The 14342-nt window shown below is 35.8% G+C and overlaps 1 protein-coding gene across 1 annotated transcript; it reads left to right on the top strand.

Annotated features, from left to right (window-relative positions):
- Positions 1-4551: 4551 nt before the first annotated feature.
- LOC125682385 (uncharacterized) lies at positions 4552-12031 on the top strand. Its single transcript, XM_048922925.2, has 4 exons — positions 4552-4815; positions 9694-9749; positions 10333-10464; positions 11171-12031. Exons 1-4 carry the CDS (start codon positions 4703-4705, stop codon positions 11974-11976), a joined length of 1107 nt encoding a protein of 368 aa, XP_048778882.2. The 5' UTR covers positions 4552-4702; the 3' UTR covers positions 11977-12031.
- Positions 12032-14342: the final 2311 nt, after the last annotated feature.

Genomic DNA, 14342 nt, shown 5'->3' with positions numbered 1-14342 from the left:
GTAGATCTGTCGCGGCCGGAATTCGAAACCCGACCTTCTGTATGCGGGGCGAACGCTCTATCTCTAGACCACCGCGGTGGTTGTATTTAAAAAGATATATAAATGTAAATAAATATATAAACACTATATGCCAACTTTGATCCCGCCCTGGAGTAAGAACCTCTACCCCGGAGATCATGAACTTTGCAATTTCGATAGAAGTCGCTTGGCTATACATGACAATGCATTTAGTTTTTTCTTACAGATGTGCTGTTGTAGATAAAATAATGATTGACATTTGTTCAAATTTCGGCAATTTCGCCCCGCCCTGAAGGACTCGGGGCTGCAGGAATCCTGAAATATACATTTTATGTCTTCCTTGTCCCATAGATATTTCATACAAAATTTGAAAAGAATTAGAAGGGTGGTTATGAAGAAGTTAAAATTGTAATCGGTAACGCATGACTGGTGATGAACGCCGCCGGACGAAGACCAAAACATGTAGCAATAGGTCACCTGGATAACTTAGGAGACCTAAAACCGGAGTCCCCGTGTCCAGGTGTAGGTGCAATAAAGAATCGCCACCGGCATTAATAATACCTTGAGCGTCAGGCGTGAAATGCGACGCTTTACCTACACCTGGTGACGTCTATATATGATTGAAAAAATTTCCAACGGGACGTAAAACAACTCACAAACAAACAATCACTTGCAATGGTATTATCTTACACCAGGAAATTTTGTTGATTGTTCATTAAGTTTGAATATAACAGGTTCAAAGGAGTATAGCGCACTTGGTTTGCAATTTTACCTACATAAATACTTTTTTCTTGAATATCATTTTTTACAAATATTTTGCTATACAATGTCAGTTTATACTTGTGTCTACCCAAATTACTTAATATAAAGATATCTATATGTTGATAGTATCTTTATTTGATAAGCATAATCATCACTGTGATTATATAGTAACGAAATGGGCATAAAAAATGCAAACTGTTGCAAAAGGTCACCCTAAACCAGAAATAAAACACTGAAATTGTTATACTTGAGTATGACTGTACATAAGTCAATTTGAGGAAATTTGGTTTAAGGTGGCCCTCTTGTTAAAAATGGATAATATATGAAGAAATCGTTCTCAAAATGTACCTTGAGATATAGCAGCCTATCAAACGTTAAAACATTTAAATATAAACCATACATTCCGAGTTCAAGTCCAACATTTCCCCAATCTATTGGGTTTTTTGGAGTTTTTTTGGTTTTTTTTTTTTTTTGCTTTTCATTTTTTTGGTTCGTTTTCTTGAGAGGTGTGTGTTATAAATGTGATACATATAATATTATAACAAAAAATATTAATCATTTTCATCATAACTTTCCAATATTTGCAAGTTACGACTTAAAGTAAGGGAATTTATTTAGAGATCACTGTAGTTCCGTTTGTTTACACTAACATGTTCCTGTGTGCACATGATTTTCAAACCGTAATATGACTGACGAAAAGCTAAACAAATACTACAAGAAAAAGGACACAAACGCACAGCATGTAATAAGTAAAAATAGGTCAAGGGAGGAAAAGAACTGTTATACAGTTTGACTTCTCAAAAGTAAAAACTCATGTAGCAACTGTCATATGATATTTAGGCAAAGCTAAACACTAGAATTATCAACCAAAGGCAAATGAACTGATGAAATCTATTATAGGTGCTGCAGTCATGTCAGAAAAAGACAGCGAGTTAAGTAATGCCATATGTAAAAGGGTTGTTATGTAATATGAATGCACCTATGAAAATATTGTACTGTTCATCATTCCAAATAGAAAAATGGTTTATTGATTAAAGAACGACTCATACAAATGTCAGTAATGCTAAACTGCGGCAATTATTTATCTTGGTTAACGAAACATCAAAAACGTTGGCCTTATATTTAAATATAACACACCAGTCTATTATTGGAAACCGGTGTTTTCCATTTAGATTTCTGAGTCGGCCGTTTCGTCAGCATATGCGCTATACCTCTTTGAGGGTGTTGCACCGAAGCGGGAATTTTCCCTAATCGGAGCTCCGTGCCAGCACTCGTGACGTAGAACTGATCTTCATTAATATTTATACTCATTGCGTATATGTATTTACCATTTAAATACCTAAAGGATTCCCCAATACTAAAGGCAAACCTAATACATTTTATGTGTCAATACATTATACATGTAGTCTAAAGATAAATTTTGAAATCGTGAAAATTAAATTGTCTTCTTTTTTTCTGAGTATCAGATACAATGTACATGTATACGGCTACATGTTACGAGTTTATCAATATTTAATATTCTATACTACTACGCTCTTATACTCGTATGAATTATTTTCGAAACCAACAGTTGGCAACTGTACATGACTCTGACCACAAAACAAAATATGGGAAGTTTGATACGCATTAATAAAGTTCAACATTATTCGAAGTACATGCACCTGTAAAAATTGATTCAACATAGCAATTGGCTACTGGAATACATATAAACTCAAACTGTTTAACGGCAATTTACCTTGTTTGGCCTTAAAAAAATTTCTTCCAAAGCTTTGCATAGTTCACAAAGGTTTTTCGTAAAAGGCACCATGCCTTTGTCAACAGCTTTCATTCATAAAAACAAGTTCTCGTTAGCAGCCTTGACTATTAAAACACAGGTATTGCATGCTGTATTCGGTGTGTTTGTTGAGAGTCCTATTCACAAACTAAACAGTGTCCAGGTTGGAAGCGTGTTTCAATTAACAAAAAAAAAACCTAGATGGAAAACGTAATATGAAAAAAAATGTGTTCACGACGGAGTCGAACCCGGTCGTTTTGAAATAGAAAACGTCTTCACATATATGAGTCGACGCCTTTATCCACTGAACCACGCAGTAGACCATACATTTCTAAGGAAAATTTACGTACAGGTGAAGTTCAAAATAACACCATTGAAGTCGTTTCCATTTTCATAAATTTACCAAAAAAATGCCCTCGTGATGTTCATGCTAAATTTATTTTGTTTCACGGAGGCAGTTTTTCTCAAATTCAGGTATACCCCTTCATTTTAACGCTAAAAATCATATAAATCGCTTATTGCTTGATTTAAACTCGAAATATTTTGGCTAATTTTGTCAATACACGTCTTTTAAACTTATTTTCAAAAATTATTGAATCAAGACATACATGTACGTTCCAATTGGTTTTGTCATATATTTGAATAACTTAATTTTTTCGATCTTTCATGCAACACCTTCATGGAAATTAACATGAGACGTGCAACACCTTCTTTCTGAAAATTTGAAAACGTCTGTTCGTGTTTGTCAGGGATTGCTACATTGCGATGGACTGACCCACTTTGCTTACTTCCATATCCTTGTCAGCTTTAAAGCCTTTTGAAATAACAGGGGGAAACATGGATATTGAGATCATTTTGGATACAGTCTATAATCTAGTACACCTCTATAATATAAGCAAGTACCGGTCATTAGAGTCGGTTGTCATGGAAATATAAGGAGAGAGATGTGCGTTTATTTTATGATGCAATGCACGATTTGTCGTGGATTTTCATAGCATCTAAACAGAGAACAGGAAAACACGACTTCAAATGAGATAATTCAAAATGATAAGAAACAATTTCCGTCATTACAATTTCACATGGAATTAGAATTTGTTGAAGTATTCTTTAGTGGTTGATTTCCTAATATAAGTCCCATTAATTCCGGCCTTATTTCCCGAAATATTGGTTTTTGAAAGTACTTGTGCTACAAGGAAATAGTTATGATTTTTATAGTGCAGCAAACATTCGATAAAATCCGCAAGTTGAAATTTTTAATACAAACAGCTTTTCACATAGATCTGCTGTTGTTACGCATTTTTCAGTGGTATTAATATAATACAATCCATGAATTCAATAACGATGTTCAAAATATAGATAATCTGATATAAAATATGGAATTGAATCAACCTTCTAAATATTTCCAGATAATGAACTCGACTTCTTGGAAATACATGATAAAGACACGCCTGCTAATCGACCAATTGCATAACAAGAGGTTATGTATAGAAATCAAAAGAGATCGATTTCCGGTTATGCAATCGATACCCAAATTTCATGCATAACCCAAATTCTCCCTCATAACTTTTGGATCGCTTGCATAGGCGACGTCATTTTAATCGTATATTTGCTAAATGATACACAAATCAAAGTCCAAATTTTGCTGCAAAGGTCGCAAATGTGAACTAATGGTGAAAATTGACAATTATGTTTAAAAGGAAATAAACACAAATTCCTGTCGGTAAATACGATTTTCTGACAGCGTTTTTGCTCCACCGACCCTCGCTTCAGAACAAAAATCGTTGCTAATCGATTACCCTTGCATTTTATAAGAGTGTAAAACGATAGAATTACTCATCGAATCACATTCTTATATTTTAATTAAAATCTCAACAATTGCTTGCATCGAGACAATTTACCATCTATGCATGTGAAATTTGGATATCGATTGCATAACCGGAAATCGATCTCTTTTGATTTCTATACATAACCTCTTGTTATGCAATTGATCGATCAGCAGGCGTGAAAGAGAAAGACGTCTCGATCGTTTTACTTAAGAAAGGAAATTTACACGACATATACCCCCTCCTCCCAACTGTCCAGAATGTCAAGTGTTTTCTTCCTGTTCATGGTGTATTTCCGAGTTTGATATCTTTGTTCGTTGACAATATGAAAATACAACTAACATTATTTGGCATCGACTCGCTCATTTTGCTAATTTCCATTCACGACAAAAAGAATGACGCCCAAGGAATAAGTGGAATCTGTTCTGAGGCTGAGGGGTAATTGATTTATTTTGATCTCTCTCTCTCTCTCTCTCTCTCTCTCTCTCTCTCTCTCTCTCTATCATGGCTAGGCCAGGCTAGGAGGTTATAAAAGTTGGCTCGGGCTCCAGCTCCAACTCTAGCTCGAAAACAAGATTTGGAGTATGGCTCCAAATAATTTTAGGTTATGAAAACTGGCTCAAGCTCTGGCTCCAAATCAGGCTCGAAAGTTGTCTTGAAATTTTGAGCCAGAGCACATACTTGAAATGTGGGTTATAAAACTTTTGAGTAAGGAAATCATACTCCAAATGGAGTATGCCATACTTAAATCTCGAGTAAGCTCAATAGCTTACTTGAGATTTAAAGTATGTACTCAAAGTGTCGTTTGCTTTTATAAAAATGGCTGCATGCCGACAAATGCCAATTAGGAAACGTGCTCAACGCAATATCAGAGACAGATCATGCAACCCTTTAGAAGAATTATCTGCAGATGATGTTTTTGCAAGATATATATTCCTACCACACACCATTATGGATCTCTTGCGTCAGCTGCCAGACATATCATCTCCAACTCAGGGGAACCTTCCAATTCCACCCCTCCTTCAATTACTAGTAACGCTGAGATTTCTATGTTGGATTTTACAGATTTTATAGGGCTTGAAATATGTCCTATGTAGTCATTTTTACTATTTTCTGTCATTTTTAATGTGAAATTTATGAAATAATGCAAATTTAAAGGGTTTTGGAAAAAAATAAGTTCTCCCCAAAAAAAGTTATTAGATAAATCAAAATTTTGTCATTAATTCTCTGAGAGTAAAAGAAATTATTGCTTTCTTTATCGTTTACATTTTTCTAAACAAGATACCATGATTTACCTTAAATTCTATAAGTTTAGGGGGGGGGGGGGGGTTACTGTCCCTGAAACGTTCTACTTCCCCACTTAAACGGTGAACGCAAAGCGGGATATTTCGGATTTTACCCTTGATTGTACTTATTTTATAACAAAGGTAGGGAATATATATATATATATATGTGTGTGTGTGTGTGTGTGTGTGTGTGTGTGTGTAAAAGCACGAAAACCCAACAACACCCTACTTTCTTAAAGTGTCGGATCTGAGAAGATACAAGGCCAGTAAAGAAATTTATAAAAGCACCGAAAAGGCAGTTTATCAACAGTGTATCATTCTTGTTACCAATGTAGTTTATTGATACTTGTCGTTTTTCGTGGTGTGTGTTATTTGTTTATGTACATGTAATATACGTCTCTTGATAAAGACGCGGGTTGCGTCGAAAATTTGAGTTTTAAATAACCAACAGTGTCGTGGCCTTTTCAGTGGTTTTATATATATATATATAAAGCACAGAAATTTCACTTTATTTGGATACCCACTTCCGCCCCTACCCAGGGTTGAACTCACGACCTGCGGAACCAAATCTCCTAGCAGCATGTAACCAGCGCGCTAGACCGCTCGACCATCTATGCAAGTCTAAAAACATGCTTTCGATGACGATGGAATTCTCGTCACGCTGTCACACACTACACGGTCATTGAGAATGGAAATGGGATACAGTTATTTAATGTACATTTAAGAGGATCATACATGATACACATTGCATCGAAATATTTCATATATATATATTTAAAGTCTCTTTTTTGGAAGTAAAATACAGAAAAAACACTTTTTTGAAACACGACTATATATATATATATATATATATATAATATATATATATATATATATATATATATATATATATATATATGTCTATTTCTCATGAAATGATCGTAAAAAGGGTGGTATAGGTACCTCGTGTTGATGCCTGAACGCTTCTAAATAGTATAAAAGGTTCATTCCCACGTACATTTTGTGTAATTCACTATATTGCAACTACATGTACAGTATATCGACCTGAGGAAATAATCTCAGAATTAATGTATGTACAAAATCGTGTCACCATGAATTACATTTAGATTGTGCAATATAGATTTGTATATATTTGATGCGGATAAAACTGTTTATTGTATACTGAACTACACGTATATTATATGTAGGACAGAAATGTACGAGAAAAATTACATCTTTATATTAGAGATTGATTGATTGATTGTATCTTGCTTAACGTCTCGCTCGAGAATATTTCGAGAATATTTCACTCATATGGAGACGTCACCAAGACCGGTGAAGGGCTTCAAATTTAAGCCTATGCTCGGCGATTACGGCCATTGAGCAACGAGGGTTCTTTAGCGTGCCACACGTACTGTGACACGGGACATCCGTTTTTAAGGCATCTCCGAGGACCCGTCAGGGCCGTAAATTACATGGAGGCGGAGGAGGCAGCTGCCTCCTCCAACTTTTGAGCCAAAAAAAATTAAAATTTAAAGTTCGTTAGAATTTATGTTGTTTCCAATAACTAAGAACATGATACCTCCCTTACAAAGCATTCCAAATCTTTCTTTTAGAATGAGTTAGTCAAGTAACATCTTAGAAGGCCCTAGAATCAAGGATTTTGCACGAAACGTGTTCAGTGTGCACAAAATGTGCTCAGCGTCTGGGGGCCTGGGCGGCCCCCAGACCCCCGCCTAATTTCCTGCCTCCTCCAAATAGAAGGTTAATTTACGGCCCTGCCCGTGACATTCACATCTTATGCCGAGCGTTTGGCGATGGAACTGTCACTACCTGTTTTAACGACTTAGGTCTGTCGCGGCCGGGATTCGAACCCCGGCCTTCCGCATGCGGGGCGAACGCTCTAACCTCTCTACCAAACGATACAAAAGTTTCAAAGGTTGGGGAAAGGAGTAAATACATTTATTGACAATGTCTTTCATAAACATAGGCGTAAAATAATCAGAAATACTTGTCAAATCAGTTTGACATTTTGGCACGATTGTGCATTGAAATGTAGCATCAAGTTGAAATGTAGCAATAATCAGAAATACTTGTCAAATCAGTTTGACACTTTGGCACGATTGTGCATTGAAATGTAGCATCAAGTTACTTGGGGCGGGGGGGGGGGGGGGGGGGCTTAAGGAAAAAGATGACTTGTGTAAAATTCTTGTGAAATGAGACAAAATAATAATAATAATAAATTGTGCTTTTACCCAACCTTGTAAATGCAAAAATGATAATTGGGGGGGGGGATTGTTGGGGGATGTGAGGTATTTATTGATTGTCATAAACTGCATAATTTTTGTACATGTACCAGCACTCGTCCTGTGCAACGTGTGCATGTATAAGGGTTGAATTCATAACTGCAGGTTCTTACATTCTTCTCTCATTCAGAACTAACCCCAACCCCCCACACTTTTAAACCAAACAATAATTATGTTTTGTAATATAATGAAAATGATTTATTCTATTTTGGTGAGTGATCTGCAATTTTCCTTGAATTTTCACAGTTGATAATCCTGACATTTGAACTTTATAAATTAAATTTTTGATATAAGAAAATTAAAGTTTACTTTCATTCTTACGCACACGTTCCTTTTTCATTTTTGCCTTGCTATGAAGATCGATCCTTTCACTTTGGTGTAACGGCGATTTGTGAACGGTGAACGCAAAACTGTAAACGGAGAGCGAACGGGAAAATGGTAAAGTATCTAATGGACACAGACTACCAATTATTTTGCTATACATTCCTTTATAACATAAAAATTAATATAAAAAATTCCACCGCCTCAACTTACTTGAAATTTGACACAGACTTAGAGCAATTCAGGTCCAAAAATATTTGTGAATTTCAGGAAAATCCACCGCACACAAGTCCTGTTATGACACCGCAAGTAACCCCTACCCTGCATATTTCCCTTTCCCTTTGAGAAGCAGATAAACAATGGCCTATTTACACCCTTCCTTCCCTACTACACACTTAAGAGCAGAATTTCCCATTATTATTATTTTTTTATTTTTTTTTCAGACCCTCTTCTTTCCATCTATGCCCTATAATAAACACAAATCCACCCCACATACATCCCCAAGAATTTTTAAGAAAAAAAACTCTATTTATAAACGGGCACTACAATGAAATAGGGGTAAAATTAGTAGCCTGTAACCTAATGTTTCAGGGATTGTAAATCCGCCACTGGCTATACAGCTCTGCAGACGATAGCGAAATTTTATGTTGTAAATGTCTATGATATATACATGAAACACAGTAAAAATGGTAATATACAAGCATATATATTTTACAGAAATTACATCTTATTCAACGAATATTTCTTTTTAAAAAACATTTAGAACGTTTTAGCAAAGTACTGGTACTAAATAACTCTTATAAGGATTGGAATATTGCTGTGAACTGCCGTCAACATAAACACATGGGCGCCGCCATTACGGAAGAAGTCTAAAAAAGGCCGCTTGTGTAATTAAAAAAAGTTTTGAGTACGAGCTCGAAAACTGGAGTAAGTACTCCTAGGAGTACATACTCGAAATGTTTTATAACCTTAGAATCTGACCACGTACTCCTAGGAGTATGATTTTGAATTCGAGCTAGAGTTGGAGCTGGAGCCCGAGCCAACTTTTATAACCTCCTAGCCAGTTTTGAGCACGTTTTCATACTCAAATTCAAACTCCGTGCTCTAAATCGTACTCATACTCAAAAGTGAAGGCTATAAAACTTTTATAAAATCATTCTCGTACTCAAATGTAGTACATGCTCGAGATTTTTCGAGTATGTTTCGAAGCTTGCTCAGAGTTGTACTCAAAACAAGTTTGAGCTGAGTTTGAATATGAGTACGGTAAAAGTTTTATAACCTCCAGGCCTGGTTTTAATTCTATTTTTAAGCGTACGAATTGTTAGACACAATATTACAAAAAGTGGTTGCACGATTGTACATGTACACGTATTATACGTCTAGTATGATAATTGAAATTATTGATGTTTACATTGTTCTTCTAGGTTACAAAATTTAGTCTGCTGTTATGACTTTCATTTGATTGACAACCAATGCAAACGTAAGTGGTGGTTATTTTTAGTAGGTGGGTATATAAATAGTGGAAGCATGGGGTACATATGTAATTTCATACTCGCCAGCTAGTGATGCAGAAAATACCACATAACACTAAAAACTTAGACGTTCCTAATATTCCTAGTTTGTAACATATAGGCTTTGTTCTCCTTTTTTATTTTTTGCAGTATAATTGTTTTATATGAGGGGAGATCATTACGGATGTATGACATAATTTCTAAATGATTTTACCTTACATCTCACCTTTTATTGCTTTATGCCAGGGGAGATCACTACCCAGATTTAATGGGTACCAATGTACATATATGTATGAGCTATGGTGATCTCCCTTTTTTACATTGCCATTTCAATAAGTGACAATACACACAACTAGTGGTGGTAATTTATGGAAGGAGCAAATGAGTTCCAGGTCCCGTTAATCAATGCAACATTTATTGAACTTGTATTGCATAAATGTCTTAAGTGAGAATGAAAGGTCGGTGTTTGTATCGCAAAATATAATATATTAAAAAAAAACATAGGTTACTGACAAACATTAAGAATTTCATTAAATATTAATAAATTTACAGCTTGTGACGACGGTTACTTTGGAGAAAACTGTGGAGTTAGATGTATAGCACCTGAGTATGGGAAGTCATGTGAGAAGAAATGTGATTGCCCTGTAGAGCGGTGCCACCATGCGTATGGTTGCCAAGAGCCAGGTAAACAACTGTAGCATACGAGAAGCAACATAACCTGTCTTTTTATAAGTTATTAATTACACCAATACTCGGAAACTCATAACGAATTGCTTTTATATCTTACACACTAGAGAGTACTTCTTGCAAAAACTTCGTGAATGAAAATGAAATGTATTGCTAAGAGTAATTAAGACTTATATTTAAAAAAAAATTGTTAAAATATTTTTATTCAGAGCTTTTATACAGTCATCTAATTACTAAGGAATTAATCTACCGAACCAATAAAAAGGTGGGGTTTTTTTTTCATTTCCCCATGTGCACTTTCTAACACAATCACAGATACATCGGCTGCTCGTGCGGCCGTTAATAACACCAGTTTTACTAGACATTTTTTTTTATGACACCATGCCTAGTAGATATATGAATGACCCTAGGTGTAGTAAGCATCATAAAGACACTAGTTATGATCTCCAGTATATCAGATATCATTCACACCACGTATACCAGATACTGCAGTATCTTTGTGAAACAGAGTAATCCTTAATGACAGGTATGGTAAAATCATATATCTTGATGACACCTCCGGAATTAATTATCTTAATTTTGTATACTAATGTTCACCTTTCTGTGTCTACACATTGGGATAAGCGAGTTAGGAATACTGAATTTGATTTATTTTTACGACCTTGATTGTGTTACATGTACAGATGAAAATAATTAATTGCAGATACAACGACTGTTAAGTTAACACGATTTACAACTGCTGTAGAAACTACATCCACGTTTAACAAGTTTTATGAGGAAACAAATCGGATACAATCAGTGACCGTGCCGGACTCGTTATCAACGACGGAGTTGGGAATTATTTCGTTCTCATTTACAAGAACGGCAAGTCCAAATGGAAATGAGACAAAGAGCGACAACTCTGTCATAATCATCATTGGAAGTGTGATTGCGTTCTTTTTAGCCATTCTCACCGCGATTCAGATACACGGAAAATGTAAAACGAAGTTGAAAACGCAAAGAATACAACACAGTGTATCTGAAACTTACGCTGAAATAAACGAGGCAGTTATGCTGCCAAGCGTCGAAAGAAATGAAAATCGATATTCGAGAAAACAATCAGCAAAGTATGATGTCTTAAAGGAAAAGACAAAAAATGAATACTTATTTATACAGTGTGAAACAGAAAACGAAATTCATAAAGTTCCTGGTTCAAATACATCGGATACAGTTTCTGGATCTCTCGACCAATCTAACAAATCATCCGATTATTCACAGTCCCCGGAGAAAGATGATAAGGACTCCTATTTAGAGCCAGTCAATAAACCGACTCATCATCATCATTACATTGACATCATGGACAACCCGTATCTAGACGTCGTACACACAGTCCCTGAAAGCGATGTCTGTCATGTCAAAGTGTGTCAGACTTCATCACAGTATGACGATGTATTACCAAACAGGCCACCACAGGTCTTACAATGCGATGAACATACGGATACGTACTTGAACGTTGTAAACAATCAGTGATGGTTCTTTGTAAAGTATAAATATGTATTAAAACGAAACAAGATTTGTATGTGAAGCAAGTTCTTTTGAGTATGACCATTGAACCAAGGTCAGATGATTTAGATTTGACCTTGACAAACTATCTTGGTCTTTATCAGTAGTACTTTGACCTGAAAGGCCATCAGTTCTCTATTTTATCTTATTTAGATCAAAAGTTATTAGCAAGGATAAAGTGGGGGACAAGTAAAGACATACAGCAAGACGGACAGACCAATTCTAATATGGCCTACAGTATTAAATCTCGGTGGGGTACCATATTTAGAATTTACAATTTGGAAGAAATCTATAAAGTATTTTTTCTCATTCCGTAATAAGTCAAACTCTCTGTGTGAAATTCGATATAGGTTATTTATTTCCTCCACAGGGGTTTGGGCCCGAACTCTGTGATACCATAAATATAGAAAGGGGTCTAACTCTGACCCAGATTTTAAAAAAACCATTTACCCACTCGCTTCAAATACCTAAATAATCAGAAATACGAGGGCTGTTCAATATGTGATGTGTATTGTACGGTATTTCAAAAGCATTCGCCACAAATAGTGAAATGAACATTACATTCCTTCAAAGTATTCTCCGCGGTTTGAAATACATAATTTCAATCTCTGAATCCATTTCTGAAATGCCTTACGGTATACTGATTTAGGTAGACCTCTCAGGCACTTACTGATGGCTGAGCCAAGGGCTTGTTGGAACTTGTAATGACGACCAGATAAGAACTTTTTAAGTTTTGGAAAAAGAAAAAAGTCACTTGGGGCTAGATATGGAGAGTACGGTGCGTATGGCAAGACGGTAACCTACTTCGACGTCTAAAACAAAATTGCTTCACAAGCTCAGATGTATGTAATGGAGCATTATCATGAAGTAGACGAACATGCCTAAGTCCTGACAAAGGTCGTCGTTTATGATAATATTTCTTGAGCTTTTTTAGTGTAACATCTCGGTAATACCGACCTGTAACACTTTTGCCCTTCGGCACCGGAATTTGAACGGCTATACCATCACATGAGAAGAATATGCAATAAAGAACCTTCTTTGTGCTTATCATTCTTTTGGCAACTACATGCCTTCTACCGTGTTTAGTTAGTCATATTTTGTTTCCAAGTTTTCTTACTGGTTCGAAATAGTGAACCCATGTTTCGTCATCAGTAACAATGCTTGCAAATTGTCTGATTGAATTTGGGAAACATTTTGAGCAATTGCTTAGCGGTTTGTACTCGTACCCAATTTTGGTCATCTGTCAATATATGCAGTATCCATCTGGCAGAAATCTTTCGTACTTTCAAAATACGGTTCAAAATGAAATGCACCCGCGATAGCGATATGCCAACAGCTTTGGCAATATCACGAAGCGTGTATCTACCATCACTTTCAATTATTTCCCTGACTGTTGAGACATTTGTCTTGCCTGTTACAGTCACAGTTCAGCCAGATTTTGCTGCATCTTTGACGGACTCTGTGCCAGTCAGAAATTTCTTTCTCCGCCTACGAACTGTCTCATAAAATACCTTATCAGACCCAAACTTCCCCCAGTTCAGTAACAATCTGCATTACCGAATGACCGAGTTTTGTGCGAACTTTTATATAAGCTCTAATTTCTTCAATATTCTCAACCCGTTTCGCAATAATTTTTACAAAAGTGGTCAACGACTGACTCTATCAAAATGACTAAGTTTAAAACTATGTGGAGCTGAAGGATCGTGTTTATACCATTGGAAAGGTATTGAATAGAGCTATTCAATAGTATCATCATCCACGAAATCGTGCAAAGTGATATCGCGCTGTGGTACAATACACATTACATACCGAGTCAGGAGTTGAATGTTTTGCAAAATAAGCGACCCAGATATAGCAAACATAGAGACCTTTATTAAAGTATGAAGAAATAAGTAGCGTACATCTGATGTGAAATTTTAATTGATAGGTCCCAAATCTTCTACACTAATCTTAATTTCGCTGTTTTCAAAGGCGAGAAACCACCCGGTAATGTCCTAGTAAAAATAAATACGTGAAATCGAAAGAACGATGACGTATATCTCTGTTATCTTAAGATCATGTGGCTTAAAATTTGGCATGCAAGTAATTAAAACAATTATCTAATCAAGGAGACCGACAAATTACGCATATAGCACCTTGTTTCTGATTTTTAAGGGATCTGAAGCGAATGGGTAGTTGTTTTTTTTCTGGGTCAGAGTTAGGCCTCTCTCTACATTTATGGTTACAATGATTAATGACAATTGAACTGTCAGTTAATTAAGATTAACCAAACCTCGTGAAATTTAACCCAGTGCATTAGCCAATCAAATTGCAAATTTCAAAACAGTTGCATT

The sequence above is a fragment of the Ostrea edulis genome, chromosome 2, assembly GCF_947568905.1.
Source record: "Ostrea edulis chromosome 2, xbOstEdul1.1, whole genome shotgun sequence".
In the NCBI taxonomy this organism is placed as follows: domain Eukaryota; kingdom Metazoa; phylum Mollusca; class Bivalvia; order Ostreida; family Ostreidae; genus Ostrea; species Ostrea edulis.
Note: the sequence above shows the minus strand (reverse complement) of the source record. Positions and strands in the feature narration are given on the sequence as shown.

What these genes read in the sequence shown, in the direction of transcription:
- LOC125682385 (XM_048922925.2), top strand. Translation starts at nt 4,703, where the DNA reads ATGAAAATACAACTAACATTATTTGGCATCGACTCGCTCATTTTGCTA. An exon ending in ATCTGTTCTGAGGCTGAGGG is followed by an intron (nt 4,816 to 9,693) that starts GTAATTGATTTA and finishes TTGTTCTTCTAG; the next exon opens with GTTACAAAATTTAGTCTGCT. An exon ending in GTATGGTTGCCAAGAGCCAG is followed by an intron (nt 10,465 to 11,170) that starts GTAAACAACTGT and finishes AATTAATTGCAG; the next exon opens with ATACAACGACTGTTAAGTTA.